Source organism: Poromitra crassiceps (assembly GCF_964638095.1).
Source record: "Poromitra crassiceps genome assembly, chromosome: 2".
Lineage (NCBI taxonomy): Eukaryota > Metazoa > Chordata > Actinopteri > Beryciformes > Melamphaidae > Poromitra > Poromitra crassiceps.
Window position 1 is genome coordinate 4,550,344 of NC_139624.1, and position 15,446 is coordinate 4,565,789.

The 15,446-nt window shown below is 45.2% G+C and overlaps 1 protein-coding gene across 1 annotated transcript in view; it reads right to left on the reverse strand.

The window, feature by feature from the left end:
- Positions 1–588: 588 nt before the first annotated feature.
- Positions 589–15,446, reverse strand: part of LOC310791853 (monocarboxylate transporter 2) — a 56,491-nt gene continuing 41,633 nt past the window's right edge. The window contains exons 3-8 of the mRNA XM_083653524.1: positions 10,765–10,908; positions 8,928–9,247; positions 8,270–8,533; positions 7,019–7,117; positions 6,731–6,851; positions 589–4,344 (exon numbers count right to left, since the gene is read on the reverse strand). Of these exons, the coding sequence (XP_083509650.1) occupies positions 4,064–4,344; positions 6,731–6,851; positions 7,019–7,117; positions 8,270–8,533; positions 8,928–9,247; positions 10,765–10,908 (1,229 nt within the window). The 3' untranslated portion in view covers positions 589–4,063. The remainder of the gene's footprint in view (positions 4,345–6,730; positions 6,852–7,018; positions 7,118–8,269; positions 8,534–8,927; positions 9,248–10,764; positions 10,909–15,446) is intronic.

The following is a 15,446-nucleotide window of genomic DNA, read 5'->3' on the forward strand; positions in this document are numbered from 1 at the left end:
AAGACCAAATATCTCTGTGGCTCTCATGGGGATTGAATCAGGGTCCTTGATATGAAAAATAATCAGTGAACCGAACACTAGTAGCCGGTTCACCTACAGCACAGGATCCAACAGTCACGCACCAAACGGACAAGTATGGATTGCGGCGTTTGGCGACTTATTTCTTTGATGTGTGAGAGCCGCGGCTCCCGAGTACAGCTGCACACATAACTGTAGGTCTAGTCTGTTTACTCAAAGCAACAATAAAACAATGACACTGTTTGTTGTTCCAGATCACTTTGAACAATTACATTTCACGTATCTGCATCTGACAGGAACTTTGAGTCAAAACACAGGAGCCGGTTTGGTCTGGAATGGACAGAAACCCACCCAGGATCAGCCTGGGTTTGAGACCAAAGCCAATGTACTAACACAGCAAATGAACACATGGAATGGACAAGAAGATAGTGCACAACAAATAATGTTAAAATTCACGACAACGGGCTGTTAAATCGTTAATAGCATATATATATATATATATATATATATATATATATATATATATATATATATATATATATATATATATACCGTATATATGATGTATATGTGTGTATAAAATACAATCGATATTCATATTCAGTAGTATTCCTTCACATCTTTGAACATACTGGCATGGATGTAGTGTTTTAGTGAGTTAATTGGTGGAGAAGTTAGTAGCATGAACATTTCTACAGCGCGGCACACAGTGCAGATTACAAAGCTTTCTGGTGAGCTTGAGTTTTATAGGTAGGTTAAAGGTCAAATGGAAGATCACAGCAGAAGCAGGTCGCCTTTCACACAAAGGCTTACTAGCTTCATGTTAACATGAACAAGTATTCACCTGCATTCACTACATTTAAGGCAATGTATCACTCCGCTATTCTCAGAAAATGACTGTTACACTGACCACGACTATATACGTCCCTGTATACCTGCATTAAAACCATAGAATATATTGCTTGTGAGCTCTATGTTTGGTAAAAACCAGTAGGCTATTATACGCGTTTGCAGATGGGTTTTGGTCATTAATACCTTATTAAGGCCGGCAGAGGAAAATTACATTCAACCATAACTTAAACTCATTGAATTGCATCAGTTTCATAAAGATGTTTGGGGTGATGAAATATGGCCTTTTCTTCTCAAGCGCAGCATACGTGAATTGCATGTGCAATATGCAACAGAGGAAGTGTTTTATAACTTCTAAAGATCTAAAGCGGTAAAGTGACACAACGTTACAGCACAGCACCCGGCAGCAGGTGGGAACACGCCTGTTCTGTCTGTTTAATGGGAGGTGGAGGGTTAGGTCAGCAGGTGGGAACACGCCTGTTCTGTCTGTTTAATGGGAGGTGGAGGGTTAGGTCAGCAGGTGGGAACACGCCTGTTCTGTCTGTTTAATGGGAGGTGGAGGGTTAGGTCAGCAGGTGGGAACACGCCTGTTCTGTCTGTTTAATGGGAGGTGGAGGGTTAGGTCAGCAGGTGGGAACACGCCTGTTCTGTCTGTTTAATGGGAGGTGGAGGGTTAGGTCAGCAGGTGGGAACACGCCTGTTCTGTCTGTTTAATGGGAGGTGGAGGGTTAGGTCAGCAGGTGGGAACACGCCTGTTCTGTCTGTTTAATGGGAGGTGGAGGGTTAGGCACCCGGCAGCAGGTGGGAACACGCCTGTTCTGTCTGTTTAATGGGAGGTGGAGGGTTAGGGTCTGTCTGTTTAATGGGAGGTGGAGGGTTAGGGTCTGTCTGTTTAATGGGAGGTGGAGGGTTAGGGTCTGTCTGTTTAATGGGAGGTGGAGGGTTAGGCCTGTTCTGTCTGTTTAATGGGAGGTGGAGGGTTAGGTGTTTAATGGGAGGTGGAGGGTTAGGTGTTTAATGGGAGGTGGAGGGTTAGGTGTTTAATGGGAGGTGGAGGGTTAGGCACCCGGCAGCAGGTGGGAACACGCCTGTTCTGTCTGTTTAATGGGAGGTGGAGGGTTAGGGTCTGTCTGTTTAATGGGAGGTGGAGGGTTAGGCCTGTTCTGTCTGTTTAATGGGAGGTGGAGGGTTAGGTGTTTAATGGGAGGTGGAGGGTTAGGTGTTTAATGGGAGGTGGAGGGTTAGGTGTTTAATGGGAGGTGGAGGGTTAGGTGTTTAATGGGAGGTGGAGGGTTAGGTGTTTAATGGGAGGTGGAGGGTTAGGTGTTTAATGGGAGGTGGAGGGTTAGGTGTTTAATGGGAGGTGGAGGGTTAGGTGTTTAATGGGAGGTGGAGGGTTAGGGCGCCCAGTCGACGTATTAAACACCCAGACATTAGGAGTTGGATTATCTTCATACATCATCTTGACACACACATGCACTCGCGCACACACACACACACACATACACGCACGCACGCACGCACCCACGCACGCACACACACACACGCACGCACGCACGCACGCACGCACGCACGCACGCACGCACACGCACGCACTAGCAGGTACAGTAGGTGTCTCAACCGTTTATGGCTCACTGGGACAGCGAACGCTGCGTTCACACTGCAAACACCAAGTCACAACAAATCTCTTAGTTTCCTACAGAAGCGAGCGACTCGGCTGCTGTCTAGACGCACAAGATTGTCGGCTGAGAAACTTGTTAAACTACAATTTTTTATTTGTATGTGTATTTTAAGACCTCAACACCACTTTTGTCACATCAGCGATAGGGGTGTAAATCACAAGTTTCATCATGATACGATGCGATACAAGACAACAATGCGATATTTGCTGATATCACAAAGTCTGCCACGATACGATATCGATTCAATTCAGGAGTCTGCGATCGATATGAGACAATAACATATGCACATTTAACACCATCAGCAGAATAGCTGCAACATTTAATACCTCTCAAATGGCAATTAAGACTTTGTAATACTTTTTAAGGGCCTTAATTTTCCCTTAATTGATTTATCAACTTTGAATACTTTTCAAGACCCCGTGGATACCCTGAGCAGGGTAGGGGTCAACATGGGTCAAGTAACCCTGGTCGTTGTTCTCTCAAACTTTTATTTTGAAGAAAATGGAGAACAGTTAACTCATCAAAATGATGCGACATTAGGAAAGGTAATGTCAAATCAACAGAAATCACCATATGTCTTTTCAAAACTTTGTAGCTGCAGACAGCTATGTAGATGCAGTCTGGCCCCGCCCACAATCGGGAATAACAGAGCAACCCATCAACGCCAGCCGAGTCGCTCGCAGTGTCAACGAACGCACGCTCTCTCTAACCGCCGAGCCGTCCCGCCAGCACCCCCTGTCCTACTTTGGGAATTTAAATAGAGTGGGTGTGTTTGAACGCACAGATCTCATTCAGAACAGGTGCGTTCAGGTTGCTGGTGCAGTAGGAACAGTGGCACGGGCCTACGCGTGTTTGGAACTCGAACGCCTGCGTCCAAGATGGAGATTGCAAGGTCAATTGTTGTCAAGTTACCTTAAAATCAGCCTTAAATTACCTGCGGCAGATATTGCTCAATTTTCCTAAGAAGAGGTGTTCGTTTTATTGTGAATTTAGCTGATAATTTGATTTTCATAATCTTGGACTGTCGACATCAATGGCTTCACTGCCAGGTTTTCCGTGTGTGTTGACACAATTTGGCAATTCCTGCTGCCAAAACATTCCCACATGTCCTAGTTTTTCCATAGTCAACAGCATATTTACAGTAAATCCGATATGACGTGAGCGTGGCATGAATAGGAGAGAAAATACAGGTAGTAGTGCTATAGTAGTGCTATACTGTTTTTCCACTGTTTTCTGACATCGAGCCTCTTAACTTGCATATTATGTTACACATTTCCCTCTCGCTGATATTTCTGTAGCTAGCAGTCACTACTTCAAAGACAGAAAACACCTCACAGTATCCTACAACACAGTTGTTACTTTGGCAGTTAGTTTTAGAAGTGCAGGTGACCCCAGATCGAGCCTGGTGGGACACCGAGAGGCACCTCTTGGCTTGGAGCCCCATTTGATCGTCGTCGAGGGCGTTGGGCGGTTGTGGTCGTGGTGACGGAGAGCCGTTGGGCGGGACAGAGGCTCTAGATGTTGGTCTCCCGCTGCATAGGCTCCTCCTCTTTCTCCGTTTTGGTGACCAGCTCGTGCGAGGCCTGGGCTTCCCCGTCGGCCTCCTTCTGGTCCCGGACTTGGTCGGGATCTTCCATCCCGGTCCGTTTGTACGTCTCTGCTTGTTTGCGCTCGCGCTCCAAAAGTGTGTAGTTAATGAAGTTTCCGATGAAGAGCCAAATACTGGCCACAATCACCACACCTCCACAGCAGTAATACATGGCCTTGTAACTTTTAGTGATGTCAACCAGTTTCCCTGCAAGAGAGCAAATGGTTCAAATTATCATCTTTTTTTCTTTTTTATGTTTTTCCGATTCATTTTCTCCCCAATTGTACTTGGTCAATTCCCCCCCCCTGCTGCCCTGGTCGCTGCTCCACACCGATCTGGGGAGAGACATAGACTAGCACCATGCTTCCTCCGTGACATGCGCAGTAGCCAGCCGCTTCTTTTCACCCGACAGCGGGAGCTTCACCGGTAGAATGTACAGTAGCACATGGGAGGATCACGCCATTCCCACCAGCTCCCTTCCACCCTGAACAGGCGCCTCGACCGACCAGAGGAGGCGCTAGTGCAGTGACCAGGACAAATATCATCAATCCGGCATCAATTCCCTCCCGCACACACCAGCCAATCGTGCCTGTATCGACGCCCGACCAAGCCGGAGGTAACACGAGGATGCGAACCTGCGCCCCTCGCGTTAGGCAGGGAATCTACCGCTTCACTACCCGGACGGGTTATCATTCACAATCATGCTACGATCATGAAATGCATTTACCTTCATTCATTTAGTTTGTAAATAGACTCAGTACTTTGACAATGGTATTTGGTCTGTTCATTTATTTCATTTATTGTTCATTCTTTGTACAGATGACATGTAGCGGCAGGTGTGGTTTGGGATGGCGTGAGAGATCTCCTATGTGTATGTCCTTGTAAATGTACTATATTGATTGTTTTGTGTTGTTGGATTGTTTAATTATTATCATAATTATTATATTATTATTATTATTATTAATTACTGTATTTTCACAAAACATAATTTAAATGTTGTTAACTTCTATGTTTTGTGCCTAAGGACCCCCTCGAAAATGAGATGGTACATCTCAAGGGGTTTATCCTGTAATTCAATTTTGAAATAAAATATTTCCAGAAAACATTGCTTAATGTCAACCGTCTGCTTTTAATGCCAAATATGCAGGTAATCATGAATTAATGATTACAGAATAGATCCTCCTGTTCTCTGAGTAATGCAAAAACCATCACAATGTCACAATCCAATTGTTTTCTCACTTCCTCTGTGCAACATTATTAATTCCCCTCCTTTAATAATGTTATGAATTCCTCCCCCTTCATTTTCCTCAATCAAAATGTCAGAAGTGCTTTAAATGAATTATTTGCCAGCAGTAACTACCGTAAGTAGAGATGTGTGGTGATGACTTACGGTACTTGAATGTGTGAAAATTAACAGCTGAGGTGTGAAGATTCATAGCTAAATCAGTAGTTTGTTTTTATGTTTTTTTTTTAACTAAGCTTGAACTTTCATTAAAGGGGCAAGAATAAGAATTGTGGTAATGTTTTGGAGTAATTGGTAATCAATACCAATGAGAAAGGAAGAAAGGCTAGCACTAACAATGTCCTTTTCCAGGTTTTTATGAGGCCATTTTACACCTGGCGTTAACATGCGTTTTCTGCCATCAGATTGCAATCAGATTGTATTTTATCACTTCAGCCTGATTCCATTTACACCTGGCGTTAACATGCATTTTCTGCAATCTGATTGCAATCAGATTGCAGAAATGGTTGTCCTCTCAATCCGCATAAAGTTGCTGTATCCAGATTGAGAGGACACATTGCATTTACACTTGTGTTCAATGTGTACACAATGCATCCCTGAACACCTCTGGAGGTGGTTTGGCCAATCAGATTGCAATCCTTCTTCAATGCGTTTTGGGGGTGTTTACACCTGTACTTTCAAGTGATAAAATACAATCTGATTGCAATCTGATCACAGAAAACACATGTTAACGCCAGGTGTAAATGGCCTCTATGAATCGGAATGACTGAAATTGAAAACCAAATGAAATTTTCATTTGGTTCTGCGAGACGGTCTGGCCCCAAGGCCTGGGAGGGTGTTAAGCAGAAGCTGCAAAGTGGATGAGCCAATCAGCGACTGCGCTCAGTGCCCTGTGATTGACAGCGCAAGTTGGCCAATCAACAGTAATGGCCGCCTCCCTGCCTGTCCGCCTCGAGGAGTAATGTCAATGTTTGTCTAGTTACGTCTAGTTTAAACAGCCATAAAGTGCAGTTATTGCAGAAATAGACTCAATAACAATTAAACAAGTACAGGAGTATCGCCGCAACCGCGGAGTTTCCTGGCGGAAAATATGTTTTTGCCATTCTCCCGAGTGGATTTGGGTTTGACTGGATCCAACGCTGATTGGCTGAAGGAGTTGTCTGTCAAGGCAAGTACACCCGCTCAACCTCCGCCCACTGCAAAACACTGGGAGAAAGCCTCATGTGAACGGCTGGTTTACCAGGCTAGGTGAAAGGGGTACTTGGCTGAAACTGAAAGGAGGCATATTCATAAAAATAGTTTGAGAACCACTGATATAGGTGAATGATCTATGTTCTCTTTGGACAGTACCTGCCAGCGGTGGACCAATCAGGACAGGGCAGCACTCCACTATGGTGGTTAGTCCCACGGCGCTGGAGAACCTCTGAGCCCCGACCAGGTCCATGAGCGTCTCGAACAGCACCGAGCTCACCTAAGGTCGTCAAAAGTATCGATAAGTATCAATACTAAAATTTTGAAAGAGATACAATACTTATTCGCAACAGTATTGATACCAGAAAATGGTATTAAGTATTGATGTTTTCCTGAGTATTGTTATCGAAGTTAGAAATTCTAGTATCGTGACAGCCCTAAGCTCACCATGCCAAAGGCGAAGCCGAAGAAGACGGCGTACACCACCAGGCCCGTGTAGCTCTCCACCAGGGGGCAGAGGATGTGGCACACTCCGTTGTACAGCACCTGTAACAGTCACAAATATGCCTACTACTGTGTTTTTGGAACATTATTTTGGAACAGATTGCAGGTATATTTTCTCTGTTGCCATCGGGGCGTCGTTATGTTTTGCCTACTTGCAAATCTAAACGTCATTCTAACGTGGTTATTCCCTCTGCAAACCGACTTTTAAATGCTTCACAGATTGTATAGATACAGTCGGTCTGTGTGGGAACGCCCACAAAATGTGACTATGGCTGGCGCGCTAGTGGGGTAAAACCCCCCATATATCTCAATGGGCTGCCTCACCAAAGGACGGTGCTGTGGCTCTACACTACAGGATTGGGGATTCTGGAGCAGGTACAACCTACCAACCCTCCCGTTCCCTCAGATCCACCTCTGCCGGCCTTCTCTCCACCCCCAAATCCAACCTCCGCAGTTTCGGCGACAGAGCTTTCTCCAGGGCAGCTCCCAAGCTCTGGAACTCTCTCCCCCCGGACATTAGAGAATCAGACTCCCTCACTGTCTTCCAATCCCATCTCAAAACCCATCTCTTCTCTTCTGCCTTCTCCTAGCTCCCCCTGCCTATCCCTGTGTGCCTGTGTCGTGTTTGTCCATTGTCTGTTGCACTTACGTCGTCCCCGCCCCTTTAGTGTTTCTTTGTGTAAAGCGTCTTTGAGTCCTTGAAAAGCGCTATAGAAAACCCATGTTTATTATTATTATTATTACATAGGAGTCTGTTCTGCTTTTGATGATTCTGTGTTTTTGTACAACTATAAAGCTGCTAGAATCTAATTCCCCCTAGTGGGATTAATAATGTTGTTTGAACTTGAACTTGACCTTGAGATTAATCCACCGGGTGGCGCTTCTTGTTTATATTATGGTTGATTTACGTTAGTGCCACTCCCAGTTTGTCTCCAGACAAGTAGCTTGTCTCTTTAGTAACAACTCGGTACGTGTGTTAAACTATATCCATCTACATTTATGTTGAGAGATTATAATGCTGTAGAGACCAGGCATTGTATGGTTGACACGTAGGTGAATAAAGTGCTACGGGTGCGTGAAATCTGATGTAGTCTGGTCTGAGTCTGTCATGCTATGAAACCGATGCTATCCAGGAGCCCCATGAAGCTAATCTAAGCTAAGCTAAACTGACACACTACCAAGCTTGTTACACACCGCAAAACTGAAGAAGTACTGGATCCTGGGCCGGACCCAGCGCGAGTTGGCCAGCAGGCCCATGGAGGGACGGGCGAACATGTCCACGAAGGCCAGGATGGAGAGCAGGAAGGCAGCAGAGTACTCGTCCACGCCCATGTCCTTAGCGTAAGCTGCCAGGAAGACGATGGGCGCGAAGAAGCCCAGGAACATGATGACATTACCCGACAGGTAGATGAGGAAGCCACGGTGCTTGAAGAGCGACAGGTCCAGGAACTTGTTCACCTGCCAGGAATAAAGTATTATATTGTGCTTTTCTTTCATTAAAGGGCCACTTTTCTGATGTTCAACCAGCTTTGTATCATTACAAAATCAGTAGTACATAATTATGCAAATTAACAATGTTTCACCCCCCCCCCCCCCCCCTTCACAGAACTTCCTGGTCCAAATGATGTCATCATGATGTCATTTGGAGCCGTTTTGAGTAGTTTTACATTATATCCACCACTTATAATACTTTATAAACATTGTTATTAAGTTACCAGGGATGATTATAAACATTTATAAAGAGTTGTATAAAGCCCTATAAATGCATTATAATGTCTTATGAATGTGCTCATAATGCATTATTGACATGAGCTTAATATAAAGTGTTAGAGGTATTTTTCCTTATACAGACCATTTGCCAGGCGGTGGTCCTCTCCTTCTTGGTGGTGGTCGTGGCGGCTAGCTCCTCGTCCTTCTTGACCTTCCCGGGTGGGGGTCCCAGCGGTCTCATGAGCGAGCCGGCCACGCAGCAGTTTAACAGCAGCCCCCCCAGGATGAGGAAGCTGCCCCTCCAGCCAAACGAGTTGAACAGCCACTGGTTCAGAGGAGCCAGGGTGCTGAGGAACACGGGGCTGCCCGCCATCGCTAGCCCGTTAGCAATGGGGCGCTTCTTAAAGAAATATTTACCGATCATCGTCAGCGCCGGCTGCAGGTTGAAGGCTAAGCCCAGGCCTAGGAGGAAGAATGACAGTGTTACGCCAAAGAAAGAATAAAGAAGCAGCCCAAAGCCATGCCAAACTGAAGCTTGAAGCAGACATCAAACTGATCCGACGCCAAAGCGGTCACACCAGAAACAGTCTCTTTTCCTCTGCGGCTGGCTCGGAGCTGCTGCTCCGGCCCCTCCCACCCCTCACAGGCCCCTCCCACCTCTCACAAATTACATTGACTGCCTGCCTGGCAGCTCGGGATCAGCATGCGGCACGCTTGGAAAGAAGCTGAAACTATCGGATCAGCATGGCGTGCGGCCGGTGTGAACGGACTTGCCTGTTAACAAGGACGCTGAATTGAAACTGCGTGGCTTTGGTGTGGCTTTGGCGTATGGTGTGAACGTGCACTAAGGCCATGTCTACATTAGCCCGTTTTTTTGTTTATGACTCGGCACTTCGTTTGCACCTATTGTCCACACTACCTCTATTGTTCTGAGCATCAAGCCGTTTAATGAGCTTTGGTCTCTGGCGATCTGGCCCGTCTTCGTCACCAAAATCCGCGGTCGAGTGGGAGTGTGGACATGGGGAAAACACAGACCTTTAGAATTCCCCATTGTAGGCTATATATAGGCTATATAGATATTTTCATATTCTGAAATAGAAGTGTTGTTGGGATCATATGTGCTGCACCCTGAAACGATGGAGATTCATCCTTTCAAATAGGAATTTTAAAGGTACATTCAGCGATGTTTTTGCATTAAAATAAGTGTTAAATGGCTCTATATTCTGACAGCAATCACTGAAATAGAGTGTTTGGTCAGTGACTTGAAACCCCCAGCCCCCCACTGTCCTCTATTTCTCTCCTGTAGTCCTGCAGGCAGGGCGGACGTATCTCCGCAACGGTAACTCATAGAGACTCACGGATGGCAGCATTGGATTTGGGGTGAAAAAATGCAGTTGCAATTGGACTAAATGCAATTTAGTCCAATAGAGGCATCAAGATCCGACCTTCCGTTTCGCAGAAAATGTCAACTTTTATGATTGGATAAAAATTGGCGCCGACCTCAAACTATCCAATCAGAGAAAGGTTGACACTTTCTCGGAAACAGAAGGTCAGATCGCGATGCCTAGAAAGCACTATGTATTTTTTCACCCCGAATCCAATGCCGCCATCCGTGAGTCTACGAGTTACGGTTGCAGAGATACGTCCGCCCTGCATTTTTAATCCATCCATAACACAATGACAGAATGTACAACTATTTTGGTCATGGGTTTTATACTGTCTCGGTAATAAAACATAAAAAAAAACTAAACTGGGACAAAATCTTATGAAATGGGAGTCTGTAATTTGTGTCACTTTAGGGGTCCTTGACATGAAAACGTTTGAGAACCACTGCTTTAAGAGCTGTAAAGGAAATGATCAAATTCCTCCGTGGACATGAATGGGTTAAGACTAAAAGAGAAAAACACCTCTCAGAAGCAGGTGTATTTTTAACCCATTAGGCTAATGGAGTTAGCTCAGAGGGGCTTAAGTGGACTTACCTCCGACCACGCCGATGCAGATGTAGAGCTGCATCACGGTGTTACAAAAGGAGGCGGAGATCATCCCCAAGGAACAAAGCACACCGCCCATCATCATGATGGGTCTGCAGCCGTACGTGTTGACCAAGATGCTGCTGATAGGCCCTGAGGAGAGGAGACAAATGCCACATTCAACCCTAACCCTAACTCTGACCTTTCAACTCAAGATTTCCGACAACTCGGAGTAAAAATAAAAAATAATTCATACACAGCTAGCTAATTTAATTGGTAAAATAGATGTTGAATTCAACATATAACCAGAGTGAAATATAAACACATATTGCATAATTGCACCTCAAATTAGTCAACAAACACTTTGATGATCAGATGTCAACTTGGACAAACCGGAGCTATTATCCCATTCAAGACAAGTCGGACACAAAATGTTTATTGACCTAATTATGCAATGTGTTTATATTGTTTATATTTCACTCTGATTATAGCAATATGGTGAATTCAACAGTTATTTTACCAACTAGGCATCTCGGGCGCTCGATTCCTAGGCTCGCCCGCTGCGTGGGCTCGCTAGCTCAGCCGCTGCATGGCCTTGCCCGTCCTGCAGCTCGCCGAGCTGGCCCTGCAGCTTGCATACGCAGCTCGCCCGCTGTGCGGCCTCGCCAGCCCTGCAGCTCGACCGCTGTGCGGACTCACTTGCTCCCTCGCCCGCCCTGCTCACTTGCTCTTATGACATCACTGATGACCACGGCGCGTCACAAAAAGCGGTTTGGAGGCCGGAAAATCCAAGTTGAAAGTTCCAAGTTGTCTTGAATGCATGACCCCCGAATTTCCCACCTGTAATTCCGATCTCGACAACCGTTCAATTCATTTTTTACAAGTCGGAGCTCATTTTTTGCTTTTGAGTTCCGAGCTGTCTTGAACGGCGTAACACAACAACACAACACACACACAGAACAGCACAACCCACACCATCACACACACATAATAACAACACAACACACACCATCACAGACACATAACAACACAACACACACTATCTCATACATATACACACACACACACACACACACACACACACACACACACCATCACACACACATAACACAACACACACCATCACACACGCCTATCACAACACACACCATCCACAACACACACCATCACACACACACACACACACACACACACAACACACACTATCTCAAATAAAAAAATTCACTTTTACTTGAGTAATTTTTTTATGGGAGTAATACTTTTACTTGAGTTATTTTTTTTGAGTAATTGTACTTTTACTCGAGTTATTTCCAGTAGTCTACCCGCCACTGGTCAGGCCAAAGAGGCAGCGTGGTTACAGTGGTCAGGAGCAACACAGGTAGGCCGAGTTAATGAGTTAATCTCGTTAGTGCTGCAGCCTCTAAGAATAGCAGGACTGTTTAAAGTGCTGCGCGCCCGTCAGCTTGTTTGTCATTTAGCAGCTGACCTCAGGCTGCACAGCAACTTATGCGTGCAAGAGAGAAGTGAGATGAGTTTAGAAAGGATTTGCATGTAAAAGTGTCATTCTTTTTTACACTTGACAATATAACAAAAAGGGGAATCCAAGATGCAGACTGTATGACAATGCAGGAACCAATGCATTAAATGACCAGGTCTGCATAGAGTACCGCAGGGATGACAGATTTTTGTAGGCCAACGCAGAAGGCATGGTCTTCCTGGTTCCTACGTGTCAAATTCAATGGAATTTTTGTATGGGGATTTGGGTTAAATGCCTGAAATAAGTTGCTCGGGTCCAGACCTTCGAATCCGCCCACTCCACAGAGTTGAATTGGTTGCTCTAGACTAGAAGATGGAAATGAGTGTACGAGTGGACAATTCAGTCTGAATATCAGGCTATGAAAATGTCTGAAAATCCATTTAACTCATTGAGTGCCAGCCACTTTTGGAGAACGGACGCTCCCAGTGCCAGAGTTTCAGAGCGTTTTTCAGTGATTTCTCGAGGCCCACAGAATATTGTGTGATATTACTATGTAAACACCGAACACGCACAAAGAACGATGAGACTCTCTTCTATCATCTGCAAAAAAAGGTTTATTGATACCATTTTCCGTTCTTTAGTTATGAGCCGGAGAAGATAGGCTGTTTTGAGCAAAAAGACACATTTCAAATTAGAAGCTGAGTTATTCCGCCTTTTGTGAAATGCAGCATTTCAAGCACATTCACTGAGTCTGAAGATAATATTTTCTGATGTAGTGACGTGGTGTAGTTGTGTGGTGCCCTGCGTGCCCCACCCCCCTCTCCCCCCCCTCAGCTGCAAACTCCTCCCCACACTAACACACAGCCTCACGCACCCAGTCTATTTTCGGAGCGCTCCGTTTTTGTGCGGCGGTTCCCAGCGCCACACGGAAATGCCAAACCGGACTGCAGGGAAAGGTTTGGCCCTTCGGCGTCGGGTGCTGCCTTTCTGGCGGCTAATCGTGTGGAGAAACTATACAGCAGAGACAGAGGGGCTGAGTTGTGGGCGCGGATTGACTAATGTTCGCAGCCAACGTCAGATTGCAGCCAGAGCAATCTATATGGCTCTGGCTGCAGCATGAGCGGTTTCTCTTTGATCACGGGGCTTTTTCCAGCTGTTTTCCGGACCTTCCTCTAATCTGGAGAGCACTGTCGCCACCTAATGGGTCTGTAAAATAGGTTATACACATCCAATAGCTACAATATTTGTACAGGAGATGCAGAAGGCTTTGATCCACGTCCCACCGTCAAAAAACGCATTTGACGTCGATCGACGTCCTTGGCACTCTACGTCACTATTTACTTTGACGTCGATCGACGTCCTTGGCACTCAATGAGTTAAGCTTCAAAAGTCATAAAAGTGGTCCTCATTTGTGAAGATTATCTTGCTGAACACAATGTTCACCGGTTCATAATCTTCTGTTAAAGAGCGTGGTGCATGGTGGTGATATGAAAATACCCCAAAAAAACAAAAACAAAATTAAAACATGCCCCCAGGACAGAAATATTGAGAAAAGAGAAATGCTAAAAAAAAAAAAAAGACATCTGGGCAGATAACACCTGTGATGTCACTCGGGCTACTGTACTTACTGTAATAATAATTTATAATAATAATAATATACAGTCAATAGGCTACAGCATGCGGAATCAGCGGTGGCAGAAGTACGATAATTATCGGATTTGTATGATAATTTACCACCAAAACCAATAGCATTTTGACCGGCGGAGAAAAGAAAACTCAGTTGTCTTTAGTGGGGAAATGGCGGAGCTGAGTTTTCTTGTACTTTCCGTTTAGTTTGGGCTCTCTATCTACATGTACGTATGGTTAATATGGCACTATATGAAGTTTTTAATCGTTTCAGTAACTAGTTTTAAACGTAACTAGTTGACCCCCAATATGCAATCGTTTTTTTCAAAATAACGCCTATTTGCAAATATAATTTTGGAGAGCCATCAGACCGCACAGCTGACCGACCATCTCAGCTGATAGACCATCTGTAACCCGGCTGCAGAATGGAAGGCGGTGGATAACTTCATCGTCGGAGACGGCCGCAAGTGGCACTCGCTGAGGGGAGGAGTTTTAGCTCCAGACTGAGGGGAGGAGTTTTAGCTCCAGACTGAGGAGAGGAGTTTTAGCTCCAGACTGAGAGCAGGAGTTTTAGCTGCAGACTGAGGGGAGGAGTTTTAGCTCCAGACTGAGGGGAGGAGTTTTAGCTCCAGACTGAGGGGAGGAGTTTTAGCTCCAGACTGAGGGGAGGAGTTTTAGCTCCAGACTGAGAGGAGGAGTTTTAGCTGCAGACTGAGAGGAGGAGTTTTAGCTGCAGACTGAGGGGAGGAGTTTTAGCTCCAGACTGAGGGGAGGAGTTTTAGCTCCAGACTGAGAGGAGGAGTTTTAGCTGCAGACTGAGGGGAGGAGTTTTAGCTGCAGAGTGGAGGACATGTAGGCTACTGTCGAAGGACGGACAGCCCGGGACAGACGCTGGGCATACGGAGGTAATGATGATCCGACTGTTTATTGTGTATTCAAATCGTCACAGGTGTTATTGCTAGATTTTCGGGTTTTTATGTGCGTGTGCCAAAAGCTTAACAAAAAACAGTCTAGATACAGCTATGCGTGGGGAAAAAATAAAAATAAAAATCCTAATTGCTACATAAAAGTCCCACATATTAATGCAAAGTGGTGTCTGACCTCTGACCTGCACTATGCTCGAGGGAACCAGGAAGTGCTAACACTTTAGGTCTTTAGGCAGGTAGCTACTCTGTTACAGTGCTTCAAGGTGTTTCAAAGGCTCATTTCACTATTTCTATTTTCCTGACTTTTTGTGTCCAAGTGACAATCAGGACATGAACTTTTGAAATTGGTCCAGTATTCAGTGAGATCCCTTCAGCTGGCAGCTGCCAAACGGGCTGCAAATCCAACAGAACCGTCGTTGAACATCCACTAAAAGTGTTTGTTTTGTTTCTTCCACTGACTGTTATTCTAAGTGTCTGACACCATGGAAACAAGATCAGTTGAACGCTTTTCTCTACCTTTCGCGTGACAGAATGGTAGTGTGTTTTCTTAGTTATTAATGAATGCAGCCTATTCACACATATCATCTAACATGTTGTTCTGGTGGGTGAGGCTGTTTTGAATTTGAGGTTGTTGAACTCGTATTGAACGTGTGCCTCAGACT